At 41.1% G+C, this 22,050-nt stretch overlaps 2 protein-coding genes across 2 annotated transcripts in view; both read right to left on the minus strand.

The window, feature by feature from the left end:
* Positions 1-345: 345 nt before the first annotated feature.
* Positions 346-12,029, minus strand: LOC105933055 (galectin-6). Its single transcript, XM_036150172.1, has 13 exons — positions 11,946-12,029; positions 10,470-10,558; positions 8,437-8,641; positions 6,318-6,468; positions 2,721-2,815; positions 2,613-2,642; positions 2,498-2,533; positions 2,336-2,371; positions 2,198-2,224; positions 2,072-2,101; positions 829-917; positions 598-763; positions 346-517 (listed from the first exon to the last, which is right to left on the minus strand). The coding sequence occupies exons 1-13, from the start codon at positions 11,988-11,990 to the stop codon at positions 374-376; spliced, it is 1,143 nt and encodes a 380-aa protein (XP_036006065.1). The 5' UTR covers positions 11,991-12,029; the 3' UTR covers positions 346-373.
* A 2,841-nt stretch (positions 12,030-14,870) lies between these two features.
* Positions 14,871-22,050, minus strand: part of ryr1b (ryanodine receptor 1b (skeletal)) — a 162,462-nt gene continuing 155,282 nt past the window's right edge. Inside the window, exons 100-106 of the mRNA XM_036149521.1 lie at positions 21,896-22,042; positions 19,790-19,924; positions 19,548-19,704; positions 18,289-18,353; positions 18,107-18,207; positions 17,014-17,065; positions 14,871-16,891 (exon numbers count right to left, since the gene is read on the minus strand). Of these exons, the coding sequence (XP_036005414.1) occupies positions 16,796-16,891; positions 17,014-17,065; positions 18,107-18,207; positions 18,289-18,353; positions 19,548-19,704; positions 19,790-19,924; positions 21,896-22,042 (753 nt within the window). The 3' untranslated portion in view covers positions 14,871-16,795. The remainder of the gene's footprint in view (positions 16,892-17,013; positions 17,066-18,106; positions 18,208-18,288; positions 18,354-19,547; positions 19,705-19,789; positions 19,925-21,895; positions 22,043-22,050) is intronic.

A 22,050-nucleotide genomic window follows, 5' to 3' on the forward strand; every position in this document is an offset into this window, starting at 1 on the left:
TTATCCTCATATCAGTCCTTAATGAGAGAATTTCACAACTTTCCCAAAGTGCCTTTTAAGAGCCAGTATTTTTGCATGTAGATGACCGCGTGTGTGGTTTGTGTTTCTGCTGGTGTTTTTTTACATTTTTAAGGATTTTGTACAACTTCTTTGATATTGTCCCTGTCGATATTTTTTACGGTATTTCTTTTTTTGCATAAGAAACGAATAAATTCAAAGACACATTCTGTTCCTGAGCTTCACTCCTGACAGATTTATTCTCATAAGTGTTGATGATGAGTTGCAGAGATGGAAGCTGAAGGCCCCGATGACCTGAGGTGACATGCGCTCTGAGAGAAAAGCGCACGGCCGTGTGCGCGGACACGGACACGCGTCAGAAGTGGATGTAGGAGATCTGAACGTCTCCCTCGATCTCCAGCTTGTCGATCTCGCTGAAGGACACGCGGTGGAAGAAGTCAAACAGGTGCTGCCCGTTCACGAACACCTTGAACCTCTGGTTCCCGCAGCGAATGGACATCTGAGAGACGGACAGAAAGCTGGTCAGAGAATGCACCGGGGGACAAAACGTCAGGCTGGACGGACGGCGGCGTGGCTCACGTCAAAGTACTGGCCCTCCATGAAGGGGCTCAGGCTGAGCTCTCGGTCCTCCTTGCCCCACTTCCCTCCTTCCCTGTTGTTTCGCACCACAACGCGCTCCTTCACCCTGGGGTTCATGTGGAAGGCGATGTCTCGGGACCGGCTCACCACGAGGTTGAAGCCCATCCTGGGACACCAAGGTTCTGTCAGTAACTCTGAATGTCGGAATGATTTCTGCTGATAAGCACTCACCTGTTTGCTCCGTAGGGCACCATGCCCCTGATGATGATGGTCCTCTTAGGGTACATCCCTCCTGGGATCATACCGGAGTAGGGCACAGCCTTAAAAAGAAGAGGTTGGTCTAAATTATACAGAACTCCGTATAAAGCAAACAGATACATTTAATTATACAGAAAATTTGTCTGTTTTTTGTTTGTTTTTTTCAAAACCGAGATAAATTACATTGTTTGCATGAATGATGCCACAACCTACGCTTGCAAACGACAATAAACTGTCAATGAATAATGACAATAATTTGGTCCAAGTTTGTTTCAGCCATATATCGCACAGTGCTGCTGTTACTAGCTATGCTGCATGCAGCAAGAAGGTTCCGGGTTTGAATCCCAGAGTCTTTCTATATTATTTTTTAAGGTTCATTTATACAGGTATTTTCACTGAGATCCAAGATCAGATTTTCAGGTATGCCGTTCTTAATATTTTGGTTAACCTTTTTTTTTTTTTTTTTTTTTTTTTGCCAATGCTTGATTACTATTTTCCTGGAAGCATAAACCAGAAACATCAATAACTAATATTGAGCCATTGCAGCTCCTCCGTTTACCCATTAGGAGGCAGTAAACAAAAAAAAGACTGCATAATTGAGATAAGTTCAAGGTGCAAAAAGACTTGCAGGATGACGCTTGCAAGACAAATCATTTGCTTAATATTTTCTATTTATTCAATATTTGCCAATTTTAAAAAGAGCATTTCAGATTACATTAGATTAGATTCAACTTTATTGTCATTACACAGGTACAGCTACAAGGCAACGAAATGCAGTTTAGGTCTAACCAGAAGTGCAATAGCAGCAAGTGCAGGATAAACAATGGTTCCATAAGTACAGGACATGGGTTATTACTGAATAAATATAGAGATATATACTATTATAGACAGAATTTTACTGATAGATTTGTCCTATGAGTATAATATATAGATAACTAGTATTGTGAACTAAATTTACAGCTGGTTATGTACCGAATATAATATACAGGTGGATATGACAGGTGGAGTTTTACAGATATGTACAATAGCATAATATACAGATGATTATTATAACAGAGTTTACATGTACTATGAATATATGTACAGGTGGCTATTACTATAGGCAGAATTGTGAGCATGATATACAGGTAGCACTCTGTGCTTGTCACTCAGACTGGACAAAATAACGGCATCATTGAACTGAATCATGTGCCGGTATGAGACAAATGTCACTTACTGGGTTGTAGACCGGCTGCCCGCCCATTCCCTGCATCCAGATGTACAAAAATAAGAATAACAACGCATCAGAAAACATTATGTGTGAAAACAACATAATGCCTGTAATACTGAGCCGTTCTCTCACCGGCAGGTGGGATCCTGGGTATCCTCCCTGTATGGGAAAAATAATAATTTTTTTTATTTTGACACAAACTTTTAAAAGGCCTAATTTCTTCGGAGGGTAAGAAGAAGTTCTTATATTATCATCATATTATTATCTTACCCCCATGTTGCCTCCAGGTCCTCCTGGGTATCCACCCTGCAAAGAATCGCATGTTAAAAACAAATTTAATCTAGTTATATTTTCTGGTTCATTAATACGACATATTGTAATATACAACAAAACTATACTAGTTTCTATTTGCATTGAATTACATGTACTCACTCCCATTCCTCCCCCCAGACCATCAGGACATCCTCCCTGGATAGCGGCCAGAAAAGTCAGTGGAAAAAAGAGAATTGATTTACAGGAAATGATTCTGAATAAAGAATTTACACACCGCCATGTTGCCTCCTGGATATCCTCCCTGCTTAAAAAGACATGAAAATGTTAAATAACATCCTCGATAAGCGTTTAATTTGAATTTAACCTTGTTGTGTGCACTCACTCCCATTCCTCCTCCCATACCATCAGGACATCCACCCTGGATATCAGTCAGAAAAGTCATTAAAATGTTTTGTTTTTGATACACATTGAACAACTCTGAAGATAAATGATTCTAAATAAGAAAACATTACATACCCCTGTGCTGCCCCCTGGGTATCCTCCCTGTTAAAGGAAAATAATTATGTTATTTATTTCATAGTTTGACACTTTCCTTCTTCCATCCAATCAAGATATTCACTCTGGATGTCGTTTAGAAAATTGAACAGATAATTTATTTTTTCTCAGCAACACTTCCTTTCGCTTCCTATGCCAGAATCCTGAACATTGATTGATCCTTTCCAAGAATAACGGGGAAAAGTCTCCTGCTCCACCCGAAAAAGCCACGCGTGTCTGGATCTGAACTTCCTAACTGAGAGACGGCAATCAGTCCGCACAGGACAAAGGGCCTCTCCACCATGCTGAGTAAAGGATCTCCACAGGGCTGTGTGCTCGGCCCGGTGCTGTTTACTAAGACACGACACCAGGAAAACCAGATCATTAAATTACCGGGTACTGCCAAAGTACTGGGACTCTTTCACTGGATTAGAGAGGAAGTTAGGGAGGAAACAGCACTAAAACAACCTGAGCACACAGCCCTACCACCAGTACTGTGGGAGTGAGAGTAGATGGTATAAAACTCCAGCTCTCTGTGACTTTCCTGGGACTAAGCAGGGATTGCACTTTCTGAGGCAACTGCAGCAATCACCCCTTAACACCAAGGTGAAAAAAATTATCAGTGACATGGCTGAAAATGCATTAATGTACTGCAGGTTGACACCTTATATTATTATGTTATTCCAGTTATTTCACGTTTTTTATTCTAAGCCAAAGACCCACTGGCTGATTTTGTGTTATACTATGTACTTTACAAAAGACAAATGGATTTGATTGATTGATTGATTGATTGATTGATTCTTTCATTCATTCATTGGTTGATTCATTGATTGATTGTTTGTTTAATTGATTAGCTGATTGCTTGATTGCTTACTTGATTGATTGATTGATTGATTGATTGATTGATTGATTGATTGATTGATTGATTGATTGATTGATTGATTGATTGATTGATTGATTGATTGATTGAATCATACATACCCCCATTCCTCCTCCTGGATACCCTCCCTGTAAAAAAGGCATTTTCTGCTTATTTCATGCGTAAAGACAGAGGACCAAACAGTTGAAACCAGTGTTACTAAACTGCATTAAGTTTATGTGTGTTAGAAGTGTTGCACATGCAGAGCTTCTCCGGTCCTTAAAGCTGTTTGTGCATATTTAAAATTCACATTGATTACATTTTATTTAAATGTGGTCAATAACATTTTGTTACAATTTTAAATGAGTGAAGAATCATTTTTGATCTTAGTTTTTTTTTTAAACATAAGTATTGTCCTAATTCAATAAAGGACTGTAGTTGTAGAAGTTGCAAAACATGACTGGAACTGATTCCCCTCCAACGTCCCTGTAGAGCAAATGCCAATATTCAATACTATTTTTTTCGCTGTAGTTATCAGCTAATTTAGCTTTTAATGATGAGTGCCTGACATTTTCTACTAATTAAATGTACAAATTAATTTCCTAAACAGGACACAACTCATCTTAGTACAGAGAACTTTATTAGACAGGTGGCACTCCTCATCATGAGGTTAACGAAGACAACTTAAAGCCCCACTAAGTAACATTTTTACCTTAATATGTCCTCTTCTAAGTCCCTGTGATGGTAACCTAATTGTTTATGAGACCATTGAGGGGTCTGTCATCTCCCACTAGTGCAGGGCTGTCAAACTCATTTCTATATTGGGCCACTTTGGCATCAAGAAGTCATAAAAAGGGCCGGTTGTACGTGTATAGATGATACTTTTGATTTAATAATTTAATTTCAGTTCACATAGAAATATATAAAAATGCACCGTAACAAAACTAGCACCCTTAGGCCCAGTTTATACAGTTTATTGGCAAAAAAAAACTTGATATTGGGGTAGGATTACACTTTAAACTCATCATTCTGCATCACCTTTTGTCTTTTTGGACATTTCTGGGTTGTTTTAATGTGCTGTGGAAAATATGACATCTAGTGGCAGGATGCTGTTACTACACATTTAAACAGGAGGCACAGTTTCAGCCACTTTATGCACTTTAAAAGGACATATGCCTCGACTTTATGACATGATATGTCTTTTTTGGCTCTTGAGGGCCGGATAAATTACCTTGACGGGCCGGGTTCGGCCCGCGGGCCTTGAGTTTGACACATGTGCACTAGTGTCTATGGCCAATAAAATGCACACGTGAAAGTTTCTGTGCTCTGACCCGGAGGTGGTCTTGCGGTTCTGTTCTCGTTCCCGCAGTTAGATGAACAGCCTAATGGAAGGCGGCCATTGGCATCAATAAAGCTGTTATCAAGTCTGCTTATTATAACCGACGTCTGGCTTGTTTTTATTAAATCACAACTGCCGCTGCGTCACAGCTGTTTGGGTCCCACGGTTTTTACCTACAGCTCACATGAACTGAGACAAAAGTGAGGACATATCATTATGAAATTAAGTCATAAAAGGCAGCAGAAAGAGATCCAAACTAAATATTTGGAATTACTTCTAAGTTAGAAAAAAAAAAAGCATCCTAACAGAGAAAGCTCAACAGCCGCTGCAGATGGTTTAACCAAGCTAAGGCTGTTACCCATATAAAATGTAAAAATAAATAAATAAGGACAAAAACAACAACAGCAATTAATTATTATTATTATTATTATTATTATTATTATTATTATTATTATTATTATTATTATTATTATTATTATTATTATTATTTCAAATAATTCTCCAATAACGTATTTAGAGGTTGGAGGAGTGTATTTTTTTATGGTTACAGGGGTTCATTCTGTGTTTTTTCCCCCCCCTAATCATGATGCACTTTTTATTGAATTAGTGTTTTTTAAATAATGATTTTATTCATGTATTTATTTATATTTGTGGTTTTATGGAAGAGTGCACTGTAAGGCTAAGTAATAATTGACTTAGTAATAATAATAATAGTGTAAGATCTACGTAGGCTGCAAGGTTGAAAACCTTACTGGGAGTCTCCGCAAACCAGTGAAGAATAATTTAACCATTGCTATATTTTCAGCTGTCTTGAGTTACAAAACTAATGTTTAAAAGGTTGCGGCATTCGTTCAAATAAAAGCCTAAAAAGAGAGCTGATGCACCTATGGGAAAATTTCTGCCAGCAAAGTGCATGGGTAAGGAAACTACTGCCTAGATTTAATCTGTAAACTGAATTTATTGGGAGCCGTAGGTGTCAAGCGGGCGAATTATAAGCAGTTTTTGAACTTCTCAGAAATTACATGAGAGCTGATTAAACTTCAAAGCAGTGACACAAACAATCCCAATGATAGTTTCAACTTATGTCTAAGATATCTGTATAAAAGTTTAGATCCCTGCATGAACATTTTGAAAAACATGGCCTGCTCACCCCCATTCCTCCAGGGCACATGCCACCTCCAGCAGCCTGAAGCAGAAGCAGAAAATATTTACCAGCCTGGAACCTTGTGCTAAATTTCTCTAGTAACGCTGATGGTTTAAATGCAACAGGCACTGAGGACTCACCCCGATGATGTTAATAGTTTGGACGGAAACGTCTCCTGAAACCTGGATTGCACGAATCTGCTCCACAGGGATACGGTGTGGAAACATGAAGAATTCCTTCCCATCGACTTTCGTCTGGAGAAGAAATAAAGAGGAGGATCATCCATCCATCAATCCAAACCCAGGCCTCCCTCCCCCCAGCACTGCAAAGATATGCATTCCCTGGTTTGAACACCGAACATTGGGTCTGCTAGGGTCTTCTCCTCGTGGGACGATGGGAATGATTGCTCTCAAAATGCTCTGCTCTGAGCAATCATGCAGCAAACCATTGTTTCTGCTCCTCTCAGCCGATTGTTTCCCAGATATCTTTCTTTTAAAAACCTCCAGCCTGGTCCTGCTGGATGATTTCTTTCTTTTAAAAGGTAGTTTCCCTTTCTGCTGTCGCTACACACCGGCTCAGCATGAGGGACTGTGGGCATGTGTTTGTTCAGGATCTCTGCAGTCAGTGACCTGATGCAACTGACTGGCTTTACCTAAAAAGTTTTACCAATCGGCGTAAAAACCTGAACTTGGTTGCTTTTATAAACAGGCTTGAATTGGATTACATATAATTTAATTTGTCTATATCCTACGTACTTTAACGTGGTTATCCACAGTTATGGCTGCTCCCCGGGAATTTTTAACTCCTCTAAGCAGCTTACGACTATAAAAACTCCCTGTAAGGGTGACTCTACTCCACGGTTTCACCATTTATTCTAACACGGCAGAGGAACAGTCATGAGGTCTACAGCGCCGGACTCTTACAACAAAGCCATCCCAGGCATCATCCTGCAGACAAAGAGTCCTGACCTCCTGGAAACATGGTCAGCTGAGACACGCCCCTCCAAGGGCGGTGGAGTCTTTCAGTGATGTCTGTAGGAGGAATGTGACTTTATCTGTTTTCCCGCATCTGTTAAATTGGGTGTCTTTGAGCTGACTAATTCAGTTTTTATTTATATAGCGCCAGTTCATCATAGATGTTATATCAAGGCTCTTTCCAAAGTCAGATTCAATCAGATCCTCCAGGTTGGTCAGATAGTTTCCTCTCTAAGGAAACCCAGCAGGTTGCATCAAGTCTCTCCAAGCAGCATTCACTCCTCCTGAAAGAGCGTAGAGCCACAGTGGACAGTCGTCTGCATTGTTGATGGCTTTGCAGCAATCCCTCATAAAAGTGAAGCGTATATAGGAGTGAATGTACACACACAGGGGGAGTTGTTCCATTAAGAACTCCACACTGCCTATATCTGATTAGACCGGCTTTACTTTTTAACAAAACACAAATTAAACCAACCGTAACAACTTCATTGGATTGAACTGACTATGTACTTTTGCATAGAAATTGCCCTGCTGGGGGATGCTGCAAAGCTCAGCGGTAGAGCAGGAACACCATATGCAGAGGCAACGGAGCGCATTGCAGCGTTCCCAGGTTCAATTCCTGGCTGGAGACATTTGCTGCATCTCTTCTTCTCTGTTTTTTCCCCTATCAAGCTATGAATGGATTAAGGCCACCAGTGGCACAAAATGTTGACAAAACTAAATCGAATGAATTTATTTTCTAAAGTGAAAGGACATATGTTGTGATGCTACATAAATCAATTGGGCTGAATTTAATCCATATGTGATTATCATGGGCTGCACGGGTGTCCTGCAACTTTTAGATGTGTCCCTGGTCCGACACGCCTGAGTCAAATAATCAGGTAATTAGCAGGACTCTGAAGAACCTGACTGAGAAGCTGAGAAGCTAATTGTGCCATTTAGTTCAGGTGTGTGGGATCAAGGAAAAGTTTCAGGACACTGGCCATGAAGAACTGGATCCTGACACCACTGGTAGAGTATAGATGGAGCTGTTAATCGTGTGGGCTCGGCATCTTTTTCACAATAACAAGCAACTGTTTTGTTGCTTATATATCTCCAACTTCATCCTGCAATCACTCCAACTAGACACTTGAGCTCCTCAGTTTCATCCGGACACCCACACCGACCTACAAAGAGAGCATTCTGCCTTTTCGTGGCATATGTCAAACTTTAAATCCCCAGAGCCTGCGCTGTCTTTGTTGTTCCCACCTGAAATCCCTTGGATGTGATCATGATGACCAGCTCAAAGGCCTTGCCCTTGGAGAAAGGCATGCTGCGGATCTTCTCCTCCGACCCCCATGATCCTCCCTGGCGGCTGTTAAACACCACTTTGTCCCAGCCGTCGAACCGAGGGTTGAAGTGCAAGGCGATGTCGCTGGAATCGGACTCTCCACAGAGAAGGTTGATGAGAAACCTGGGAAAGACAGAACCCGGTTAGCCGGAGCAGTTTTCCTACGTCTTTTCACAAAGTGCTGCGTAATGAAGAAAAAAAATGAAGCCGGTAGATGTCAAATCTTTTTATAGGTGTGGTGTACATTCTCTTTACTCTGGACGCCCCCTACGTAAAATCCAGCGCACCCAACAGTCTTAAAAAGTCAGATGACTAGCAACAGAGTTTAGTTCCTGCGTGTAACATAATCTCGAGACAAAAGCAGCTTTTCTGTGGAGATGTTTGTCAGAGAAGATCAGAGAAGATACAGCATCACAAAAAGCAGAGGAACCCAGCCGACAGGTCTGAGAGAACGCTGTGGAGACGTTAGAAACAAAACTAGGCTATAGAACAACATCCAAGTCTTTAAAATATCTATTGGAGCGCAGTTCTGTTTTCTTAATGAGAAGGTGGCGACGTAAAAGACATTGTTTTAAGAAAGCGTTGAGACACAGCACACAAGTGGAAGAAGGTATTTTAAAAGATTTTAGCCTTACATGGCACTCTATTTGCAATGGGAAGACACATTAGTGGCAGCATCACTGCAAAAAGGGAACTAAAAATAGTACAACTTCTTAAAATGAGTGTATTTGTCCTTGATTTGAGCAGGTAAATATGATTTTCTGCCAATACAATGAGTAGTTTTCCCCCTAAAATGAGATAATTGGATATGCTGCACTTGAAATAAGATGATGGAGATGAGTTGTTCCTTTTTTAAGTTTAAAAATCTTATTTACATTGGCAGACCAGGTGTACCTACTATGAAGAGAAAAATGACAGAGAACAAAAAGTTAAAAGCTGAAATAACAACAAACAAAGCAGATTGGAGAGCAGTAGGAGAACTCAGCAGAGTGAGAGAAATAGACCCTGATGTCCTCCAGCAGCCTAAGCCTATAGCAGCATAACTATAGAGGTAGCTCAGGGTAACATGAGCCACTCTGACTAGAAGCTTTGTCACAAAGGAAAGTTTTAAGATTAGTCATAAAAGTAGACGGGGTGTCTGCCTCACGGACCAAAACTGGGAGTTGGTTCCACAGGAGAGGAGCCTGATAGCTAAAGGATCTGCCTCCCATTCTACTTTTAGAGACTCTAGGAACCACCAGCAGACCTGCAGTCTGAGAGCGAAGTGCTCTGTTAGGAACATACGGGGTAATCAGAGCTCTGATATTTGATGGAGCTTGATTATTAAGGGCTTTATACGTTAGAAGGAGAATTTTAAATTCTATTCTTGATTTAACAGGAAGCCAATGAAGGGAAGCTAAAATTGGAGAAATATGACTGAAAATCAACAAGAGGGATCAACATCACTAGAGGACACCACCGCCCTTGGAGGGGCGTGTCTAAGCTGACCATGTTTCCAGGAGATCAGGAAAAAACAACTACAATTCAAATAAAATACATTCATGATCTGTAAATGTTTTGGCAGGGTATTAGATGTCACTTAGACCTGCAGCACCTGACGAAATAGTTTGGCTCTTAACCTGCAGAAATGTAAACAGTAAAGGTGTGGCCAGGAACAAAGGAACCAAGCGGGAGGTTGCAAAAGAAACGAGCATTTCTGTGTATCCTGACTGATAACAGCCTTTAGGGACACACTCCCAGTCAAAGGTGGGTTCTTTTTAAAAAAAAAAAACAGCATCACTGTAGAGGAACAGCCTCCACCCAGAGAGAGATTACACAAGGTGGACCTTCAGTGTTCAGAAGGAGCCAGAATGTCCGCTCTGGAGATAACAGAGGTCTCTGTGGGTGTTAACGATACCAGAGATTCATTAAACCTGCTGCAATGGGAAATTAAGGTGCTTCCAAAACTCACCTGGTGATGTCTTTAGGGACGGATCCTTGGATGTAGACGGATACTCCGTCCCTTAGGCCTCCATAAATGGGACCCAGATAGGGGATTCTCTGTAGAGTGCACAAAAATATAGAAATTAATATTAATTATTATTGCCTGTGCAAATTCTCAGTTATCCGGGTCATCGCCACAGCAATGTTGTTGATTATTATTACTATTGTTTAGATTTTCCTTCTTTCTTTATTAAGAAAACCAAAAGCGTCACAGATAAAAACGATCAAAAGTTAAATATCCAACGTTCACAAACTTTTTGGAAAGGAACGTTGTTGTTTGAGTACATTGCGAGCTTTAAAAGTTTTTTTGTCTTTTTTATTTTTAAAGAAATCAAGAATCGTTTATTGTCACCGCGTCTAAGCATACGCACATACAACATATACAGTTATTCACAACAGGCAAAGACATTTATGTTTTTTATATAGAGATGGCAGCGCAGGCCAAACACACTAGCTGAGAAGCTCAGGTGTGCAAAACAGTCAAGTTAGTCCTTTTTAAACAATATGATGAATATGATGATATAATATTAAATGTTCACTTATATACAGAAAGGCTATAATTTATTTATTTACTTTCTTTTACTTTCTTTTTTAGGTATCACATTACACATGTCAGCTTAAATAATAATACATATGATTTAGCAATGGTATCAAGGTGTTACATGATTGTATCTGTTGCTTTATGTCTGTTGGTTGTGCTGTTCTTTTTGTGTCTCTTTCCAGGTGATGGAGCAGACAGAGGACGTTTTATCATTCTCTTCCTCTCTTCTTTCTTTCACCTCTTCTTTCTCTTTTTTTTCTCTTCTTGTTTTTCTTTTACTATCCTACTTTCCCATTGTAGTGTCCATATAATTTGAAATTCTCCCTGCAGGAATCACAATAAAGCTATTTACACGCACAAATCAAGCGGAGCATTATGGCGAAAGCTTTTTGCTCCACTTGTGAAAGTAAAATCTGTCGAGCTCTATTTGGCATTAAGATATCAATTTTTATTGCCACATTGCTAGACAGGACACTGAAAAAAAACCAAAAAAAAAAAAACCAATATGATCCAGTGCATTGTCTGGGTGGGTGGGATCATGGTGGGATTTATTGCTACATTAACACAATATAAACCTGTATTCACTTTCATCATAGGTGACACTTTGAATTCCTGCGGCTGCTTATAAGTGTCTCTTGCACGGCCAAATAACCAGTGCAGATAAAAGAGACAGAACAATCCACAGGGGCAAGGTAAAAAGATTAATGGATAATCTATACTTTTTTATTATTATTTATTGTTTTAAAGAATAAGAAAATGAATAAAGGGGACGAGAAAAAGTAAAACCACTATGGCTCTGAATGAAAATATATTTAATCAAGATGTATTTTTGTCCCATGAATAGCGAAATGCTCCTTCTGATTGGCCCAGAGCAGAACATGTTGTCATGCAGCAGATACTTACGGGATTGTAGACGGGTTGGTAGCCTGGAGGAGCGACGAAAGCCATGACGGCGGACAGAGAGAAGGAAATCAGGAGCAAAGCAGGCGTTCTGTGTCAGAGACGGATCTCTGCTGGACGCTTGACTTTATACGAGCGATGATGGAGGGGAGGAGAGAAGCTGCCAAGCCCACGACTGAATTATTATTGACTTTGGAGGAGCAAGATGCAAATTAACCTTTAACCCTGCTGAGAATAAGCCATAAAAACATAAAACGGGGTGTGTTTTCAACCATGTTGGGATTCATTCTTAATAGATCAGATGAAAAGATTTGATTGTTACCATTAATTATGTTGAAGTTATTTAAAATTATTAGAACTAAGCGCATGTATTTAAATCCAGATCAAAAGGTGGCTACTGTACGTATATTTCCTGTCAAACAGAAATTTGATTCTGAGCATATCCAGACCAGGCGTTTTTATTTAAGTTACAACAGAAACTAAACTAATCCTCACCTGCAGCTCAGGTAACTGCGGCTATTTTCCTTCTGCTGTTACTCATACTCCATTGAGGTGGGACATCAATCCTGTTGATGCTGTGTAAGCTGAGCAAGTCAGGTAGGTGTATAAAGACAAATGTTCAGGGAACAAAAGCTGGCGGGTTAATGGACAATCTGTCCTTTTTCTTCTGGAAATCATGTGTACGTTTCATATTTGCTGAAGATAGAAGCTTAATCAAAACCCAGCTTGAAACTTCAGCTCAGAGGGGTTTCAAAGCAATACAATCTTCACATTGTTAAAAAAAACAACATTGTTTGAAGCGCCGATCTTTACTGGAAATATCTCACTGATGACCGTCGTGTTTACTCGAGGATTTCACTGATCTTATTTCTGTTTCGTGAGCTAAAACGTCTGCTATTTAAATTGCCAAGGCTTGCAGTGTGTTGTGAACACATTCATTGAGCTTTTGTCATTTACAAACACAAAATTCAAAGTATTTCATTCTGTCAGAACAAACATAAAATGGTAAATACCATTGGAATTGAAGGAGAAGGTCTATAGATACATCTATATAGAAATAGTGAAAATGACATTTAATGATAAGTGCTTTCGTTTGCATATCTGCATATCTGACAGATTAATACTGTGCTAATTCCTCTTAGGAAAATAGCTTTACTATGGTTACATTGCATCGGGAGCATCTGAGGTGAGCCATTTTCCAGCAATCAAGGTGATGGACAAACAGTATTGTTTCTGTCACAGGTAGCATGTCACATATAGGCAGAAAAAAAGAAGAGATAATTTATTTTGTCTTCATCTGAGCAGAGCACCTTCCTCCATGTTTGCTGCCTTGTGGCAAACAGGAGCTCTGAGGGTTTTCTTTTATTACCTATAGACCAAAACTCCCTGAATACTTAGGTAATTGCTGTCCTGTGAACAGATTCTCCCACCTGAGCTGCGGCTCTCTGCAGCTCCTGCACAGTCACCACGGCCCCTTGATTACTTGTCCGACTGCTCTCTCCTTTCCTCGTGTCTCCTTGGGGTTGTTCACTTTCACCGGTCTTTACTCTGACAGGAAAAAGGTCCTGGTCTGAGTGTAGGAGGTTCCAACAGGACTGGGGCTTTGCTTTAAGGTGCAATACGTAATAATGAGACCCGGTATTTGAAATCAGAAAAACAGCCTTACTGACAATCTAATATGCCGTTTCTGAATGGTCTAATGCTGCGGTGAAACCCCGCTGAATTTTAACTTCCACAGGACAGGTCTATGATGTATTTTGTTCTGTTTCTTTTCCGCTTCTTCTTACTGGCTTCCATGTTAGCTGCTCTTTTTGCCAAAAGACAATACCAAACGCTGCGCTCGGTTTTGGGAAACCCTGGGAACTCTCATATGATTGGCTCAGGGACCAGGAAGTAAACACGGGCCACACTCTGAACCAATGTAGTTCCAGAGCTTACCTTCAATTTTGAAAGGAGAAAACTTGACTAAGACACTGTTGATGGAGAGGACCCATTGTCTAGAGGGAATGTTCCTTCCATCCTAGATGACAAATGAGAATGATTTAGGTCAATTTCGCAGTACATTTCTTACTTATTGCTCCTTTAAGAGGTAGGGTTATGTGCTGCAAGGCTAAACAGTCCACCGTTTGGAGGAGTAAGGAGACGAGTTTCCAAATCTATCTATTTTGTAGCCTTAATTTATTGCAAAAAGTAGTTTTAAGATGTTTTAGGCAAGAAAGTACACCCTCTTGCTGCCACCCGCTGGACCGGAGAGGTACTGCAGTTTTCTCTCAACTTCCACATACATGGGTTGGACAAAAAAACTGAAACACCTGGTTTTAGGCCACAATAATTTATTAGTATGGTGTAGGGCCTCCTTTTGTGGCCAATTCAGCATCAATTTGTCTTGGGAATGACATATACAAGTCCTGCACAGTTGTCAGAGAGATTTTAAGCCATTCTTCTTGCAGGATAGTGGCCAGGTCAAATGAGAGGTGTTTCAGTTTCATTGTCCAACCCCTGTATGTTGTTGGGCTGTTTTATATAAAAGGCCCCTAGCAAATGGAAACACATCAAACTTAAAACCCTGTGCCTTGAAATCCTGGGGCTAGCCATTGAAATGGGGTATTTAAAGATTAAATCACACACAAGGGGACTAAATTAACAACTTAAGTGCCCTCTGAAAGCCATTTGTTACACAGGATTTTATTTAGGAGCATCAGAGTAAATTAGCTAAATACAAAGGCACACCACACTTTTTAGATTTAAAAATAAAGAAGAAAACATGTATATATTTTTCCATCCATTAATAGTTGCTACTATTGTGTTGTACTTTGTGTATAAAACATAAAAATCCAAATAAACCACATTGAAGTTGTTGAAATCAACATTTCTTTAAATCACAAACCTATAAAAATGCTCAAACATAAATGATGAGGCGTACTCCGATTGTCCTTAAAATAATCTGTTTATTCCAACACTGACACACGTGGTTTAGTCAGAGGACAAGTGGAAAGTCGTGACCTCCGTTCCTCCTCACCAGGTCCACCTCAGAGCCATCAGCGACCAGAACACCACTCTGCCTCCCACTGGTCATTAATACGAGATGGAGAGTTTGTGAATGTGTCAGAAATCAACGCATCGCACACAACTTTGAGAAAAAATTATCCGTATGCTGAATTTCTCTAAAAATATCTATGGTAAAAACCTACCGACCTGAAACGAAAGCAAACATTCGGTTTCTAACTCCAAACTGGAGGGTTCCTTCATCGTAAGACTAATTCTCTTCACCATCCTCGATCTGAGACATGATAGTGTCTGAAAATTATCTCCATACCTCACAGCCTTAAAATAAAAATAAACTATCAGAACCCACGGTGTAAGTAAAATATGTCTTTTTAGATACATTCAACACTTATTTCAGTGCAGCGACTTTGTGCATAAAGTCTCATCCCAGGCAGCTTGATCTGCGTAACGCAGAGTAAATTACCTCGGCGTCCCTCTAGGATGTGTGTTTGTCTCACTGTCCATTACAGCAGAGAGACGCCAGCGGAGACGGGAGTCCACACACATCCAGGGACGCGCTTGTAAGACTGCAGAGTGTCCAAACGGTTGATTCACACACGCTTATCTCCCACATTACTTGAGTTACACTTTATTATTTACGGTTTTGGCGAGTAAGTCCGAGTGTTTCTGAGCGTGAGGCTTTTGTCTCAAAACAGCCTTAGAATCCGTCACCTCGTCCCGACTGAGACAAATCTGGCATTTTTCGTGTCGGCACGAGGCACAAAAGATGATCGGTGAGGTTGTCACAGGAGGAAGCATTACGTCACATTTAACATGCAGAACCTTCCTAATTAGACGGGAGACCAGAAGGTTGTTGAGTAACGGTTGCCTCCTGACCTGTGAATGCCATTTTATGTGGCTTTGTCACCATTTTTATGGCTACTAACGGCAAACTAAGGGGTTCAAGTGCATCAAAGCGGACTTCAATGATAAAAAAAAAAAAAAAAAAGAAGAAGTGGCTTCACAAAACATGCTCCAAACACAAACCTCTGGTTTTAATAGATAATCTGAATCTGACAACGACCCAAATGGCTCACAGGGTGAGGTGGGTGTGATTGTCCTGACAACGATCTAAAAGCCTGAATCTCCCAGTACACGATCAGAACCGAAGAAGCCTTCTGGATGGGGGAGGTGGGGGTCAAACTTCTTCAAGAAAACAAGGAAAGGAGGTCCAGTTGTCTTCCAATCAGCAGTCAGGGTCGCCCTGTGCTGGATGTCTGTGAGTCCACACCGACTCCTCACATTTTGTGACTGTTTCACGTTTTCCCACAGGACGGGGGGGGAAGGGGGGGCAGAAGCCCTCCTAGTTTACAGATGCGGACACGTTAAACCAGAAATAATTCAAACTAAAGATCTGAACTGACAGCTAAAAGCAGTGACGTTGCTATAGGCACTAGAATGTTGTCCAGCAGTAGCGGCTAAAAGAGCCCCATGTGTTCTGGCGCGGCTGATATACAAGGCAATCTATGTATCGTTCACACAGCAAAGGCCGTGTGTTTACAGCAGAATCAAAAGGCTCGTGGCTTCCCTACGCCTCCAGGATCACCTTTTTTAACGTTCTGCTGCGGGGCGGGGCGGGGCGGGGCGGGGCGGGGCAGGGGGGGGGGTGAAAAGTGCAGTCAAACGGTGCATAGCTTTTAACAGACGAGAAAAATGTTAAAGACAAATGACAAAACTAAGACACGAATGTGTTCCAGCTCTAAATTTCAGGATCGTTCTTTGCTCTGGGTCTCGCTCCTCTCTCTTCGCCCATTTCTCTTCAGGAAGCGGCAATAAATACGCGGGGGGGTGGGGGTGGGGGGGGGGCTTTATCCGAGCTGGTCCTCATACTGCTTTCTGAAGCAGTCTCCAGCAGGGAAGAAGTCCCAGCATCGCTCCTGGTACATCTTCCACACATACGACTCCTGAAAAGATAAATAAAAATCAATACAAAACTGAAAGCCACGGAAATAATATAAAAAATAAAACGTTATGATTAGCTTTTATGAGCTATTTCATTTCTGGGTTAACTTGCTAAATGACTGACCTGTCCTGTGTGTTCGGTTTCATCCTTGTTGATGAGATACATCAAGAAGAACCTGAGAGAAGCGAAGTAGTTAGTCCTTTCTTCAGCAACAACATATTTTACCAATAAAAAAAAGCTCCTGTGCCCTACATGAGTGTCTGACACGCACTTTGGTCAATATAGTGGGTCCAGTCCCTCATTTCTTCAAGATGAATTTGAATTGAATTTGAATTGATATCTTTATTTCGAACATGCAGGAGAAAGTATATGCAAATAAAACTAAAAAAAAACAAAAAAAAAACAAAAAAAAAACAATAAAACAATGTTTAAAAACATTGGAGAGAAAACAATAAACAAGGTACCCTTCTTTCCTGAGTTAATATGCCTCTATTACATGTGCGAAAAGGAGTAGCAAGAAGTGAAACTTATGTACTCCTACCCCTTTAATTCTTTTATTTCTTCATTTTACAATATTTATAATTATGTTATATATATATATACCCTCATACATATATACAAATAACAAAACAAAAATACAAACAAAACTTTCTACCATGCTTATCTATACCTTCTGAAAATAATTTCTTTGTAGATTTTTTTGAAAAGGAATATGTTTGGGCATTGCTTTAGGTTCTCATTTAGTTTGTTCCACAATTTAACTCCGCAAATTGATAAACATAATGTTTTCCTTGTAGTTCTACATCTGAGTCTTAAAATTTCTCCTTCCCCTTAAATCGTACCCTCCCTCCCTTTCAGAGAACATCTGTTGTATATTCCCAGGCAATAGGCTGTGTCTCACTTTGAACATGAATACTACAGTTTGGTATTCAATTAAATCATGATATTTTAGTAATTTAGATTTTTAGAAATAATGAGTTTGTATGATCCCGAAAATCCGGCGTTGTGAATGATTCTTATTGCTCTTTTTTGCATTTTGACTAGTGGCTGTAGTGAGTGTTGATAAGTGTTTCCCCAAACCTCTACACAGTAATTCAAATAAGGTAACAGTGATGAGCAGTATAGGATGTGAAGTTCCTCTTTCCATACAATGAGGATTAATGTATGAACTCAGGTTGTTCTGTATTTTTTTAAGGTTCTGGGACATGTGACTCACATGTAGTTGGCTAAATTGTGCTCCTCTAAGGTGTGCGTCTCAAAGCCATGCGGCGTCGTGTCGAAGTAGTCGCTCCCTATGCCACAGATGAAGCACTTGGTCTGAAGGGGAAACAGGAAGTTCAGGTTAAAGAGGAGAAAAGGTGGATGTAGCAAAGAGACGAGTGTGGTTCAGCATCTCACCTCCATGTCCTCCCTGACCTGCTCCTGCTGGTCTCTGAGCTCACCGAAGGCATCGATGATCAGACCTGCAGACAGAAGATGACGTCATTGGTTTGAAGACGACGACCAGAAACCAGGAATGTGATGGAGAGATTCTCAGGAAAGTGAGTTCACTTTACCTCTTCACTTAAATCCACTTCTACATTTTAAACATTCTGAAGAGATGATACAAAGGTAATAAACTTCTCCACACATCCATCCATCCATACCTCCATCCATCCATACCTCCACCCACCCACCCATCCATCCATCCACCCATCCATCCATACCTCTATCTGCCCATCCATCCATACCTCCACCCATCCATCCATCCATACCTCCATCTGCCCATCCATCCATCCATGCATCCATTCATCCATGCATCCATTCATCCATCCATCCATCCATCCATACCTCCACCCATCCATCCATCCATACCTCCACCCACCCATCCATCCATCCATCCATCCATGCATCCATTCATCCATGCATCCATCCATTTATCCATCCATCCATCCACCCATCCCTCCATCCATCCATCCATACCTCCACCCACCCATCCATCCATCCATCCATACCTCCACCCATCCATCCATCCATCCATTCATACCTCCATCTGCCCATCCATCCATCCATGCATCCATCCATACATCCATACATCCATACATCCACCCATCCATCCATCCATCCATCCATCCATCCACCCACCCACCCATCCATCCATCCATCCATCCACCCACCCATCCATCCATGCATCCATCCATCCATCCCTAAAAGCAGCCATCCATCTATATTTAGCTTTTTAGGATCTTACATCTCATTTCAACTGCCTTTAATCAGCCAAGATGGATGGATGAACACACCCATCCAGCCATTATCCGTGCTTTTTTTAATAAAAACACCAGCTAATATAGAATTTAACACATACAGGAGAAATAATGTCTGTTATTTTTACAGGTCAGATCTTTGTGGGTTTTTTTACTTCAAACTTGAAAACTGATTTGATACCCACAGTGATAAAACTTGATATATCGTAACTGTATTTGGTTCAACGTTTCATAAGCCGTGCGATTTTTGTCAACTTTTTCTTTGCATTTCTAAAAAGCCTGAAGTCCACACGTGAACATTCGCCAACAATTAATATCTTTGGTTTATAATTTCCAACATAAAAGTCACTAAATTCAGCTTTTTAATCATTTCTACTGCCTTTAACCAGCCAGGACAGAGCTTCACCAACTCACCCTGGATGATAGCCAGCAGGATGACGATGACAAAGAAGAAGAATGTGATGTCAAAGACAACGCGGTAGAGCTCGTATTCATCCCCGGCCGGATCCTCGATTTCATCTCCAATGCCTCCGCCGGCGCGCACGCCCACGTACATGTGGAACAGGTAACACTGGAAGACAGGATTCGCTTTTTACAACAAACCAGAAGAACTCGCTCTCCAACCTGCCGGGCGCGACAAAACGCTCTCCACTCACGGTCATCATGTCGTCGCACTTCATGTCAGGCTCGTCCTCGTCCTCGCTCTTGTTGTAGAACTTGCGGAAAAAGTTGAAGGCCACCACGGTGTAGAGGTACACCACGACGGCCAGCAGGCCCACGGTCATCATCAGCTGCGGCACACAGACGGGTCACAGGGGGGCTTTACTTTTTACAGTTTTTATAGGTTGCTTTGACGCAGCAGTCAACTCAAAACCCACATTTTTCAAAACAGTTAACGCAGAGACCTAAACAGTGGCACCAATGGTCAAAATTGCAAATTTTGTTTGCAAAAGGCTCCAACTCTGCCAAAATATTTAAAATATGAACCAAAAGCAAAATTTGCCCTCAAACAACACAACTTTCGCACACATGTTTGAGCCCTTCCAATCATTCGTTACACAAGGGGCAACAAAATACAAAATACCGCACTCAGTGTGAATCAGTGCAGCATTGCTGGTTCATGGTAGCCAATGACTAGCCTCGTGAGACCATCCAGATCTCGGGAGCTTTCAAGGTTTCACTCGCAGATCAGTCTGGCTACCCTCCGTTAAAGAAAATTTGGAGCCGTTCACCAAACGAACGTCCAATCAGCGTTGGCTTTGAGGCGGGTTGAGGTGTGACGCAACGAGAAGATCGTCAGTTCATTCTAAAGAACATGGCGGCTTCAGCCGATGAAACTAGCGTTAGCGTGGCTATCGAGCAAGTTTTATCGGAATTACAGAGCATTTCTTTGCTGAGCTAACGAGCCTTTACCTGCAGCAGCAAGAGTAGCTTGGCTTGTGGTTGTGTTTTCGTCGTCGCTCTGTTACGAGCGACGACGAATCTGATTGGTTTATTTGGCCCATCTATCACCAACATAGGCCAATCAGCTAACCAGTATTTTCGCCCCTTCCCAAAATTACTTCAACGGAAGGTTTCCAGATGGATATGCGGAGCAAATCTATCTGGCGGAGTCAGGTAAGCCAAAGACTGTACGCAGCTTACATGTCAGTGTCATTTGTAGACAAATTTGCCTTTTTGCAAAAAATGGATCCAGAAGCAAATATGTTGTGATGCAAATTTCATTGATTCTTCATTCTTTTTTTCCAGATAAACAAATGAAATATTCCAAAAAATGAAAGATTCCAACAGAAAATACTAGGGCTGTTTGTTCCTTCTAGTCCATTCTGTCCTGACGAACAGGCCACATGGCCTCATCTACATCACATTCAATATTTTCCCTTGCAATGCACCTTGGGAAAAATCTTCTTGCATACCTAATCCATCCTTGACATGCCTCTGCATCTACATCTTGTGCAGCAGCAGTCATTGCATTGAGCGAGGGCATCTGCTCATAGGGAAAGTGATCATATACCTTTCATCTCCATGCACTGAATAATTCCTCTACAGGAATAGATAGAGATGTATATACTGTATAGCAGCAATACCTGTTCTCCCGTCGAAAAACTCTTACCATGGATGCAACCTTGTTTCTATTGAGAAAAGTTTGGACTCTTTGTCCTGCACCTCTAAGTGAAAGGCCATGATTTACCACATGATCAATCATAGTTGCCCAAATTTCATCTGTAACTTGAGTCCTTCCAGCTACACTGCCACCTCACACATGGATTCCTCTTCCTCATAATCTTCTTCCCCTGACCCATTTATCTCTTACTCTGACTCTCATCTGCCTTAGACCGTCCATGCTTGCAAAGAACAACACACAACATGACACCTTTTACGTAAAGCCTGCAAACTGACTGCAAATTGAAAAATTGTGTAAAGAAGTGTCAATCAGGTGCCTCAGTGATTTCATTCTGAGCAAGAAGTTTCTAAGAGCTTGGAACATATAATTTCTGTTTTGCTACCACAGCTAAAGCAATGGAGTTTGGACTGCATGAATGACATCTGCGTTAACTGTTTTGCAAAAGGGTGGGGAAAATGAGTCAAACCAATGAAAATGAGTTAACTCATTTGCAAGAGGTGTCTTTTGCTCTGCTGAGATGGTGATGCTGAAAACTGAGAGGTTGCCAGTTTCTTCAAACAGGTCAAAGCAACCAATAAAAACTGTAAATCAGCTCATACACAAACCTCCCACCATGCATCGTTAGCGGCAGTTTCACCTGTTTGCCGTTGTGCGTAACAGAGGACAGGATGGTCCGCAGCGTTTTCACGCCCATGGCGATGTCCAGAAGATGGCAGGCAAAGAAGAAGTTGTTGTAGTGTCCGAGCATAGACATCAGCATGTACCAGACCAGGTAGAGGAAGGTCTGCGAGG

This window comes from Fundulus heteroclitus, chromosome 18 (genome assembly GCF_011125445.2).
Source record: "Fundulus heteroclitus isolate FHET01 chromosome 18, MU-UCD_Fhet_4.1, whole genome shotgun sequence".
In the NCBI taxonomy this organism is placed as follows: domain Eukaryota; kingdom Metazoa; phylum Chordata; class Actinopteri; order Cyprinodontiformes; family Fundulidae; genus Fundulus; species Fundulus heteroclitus.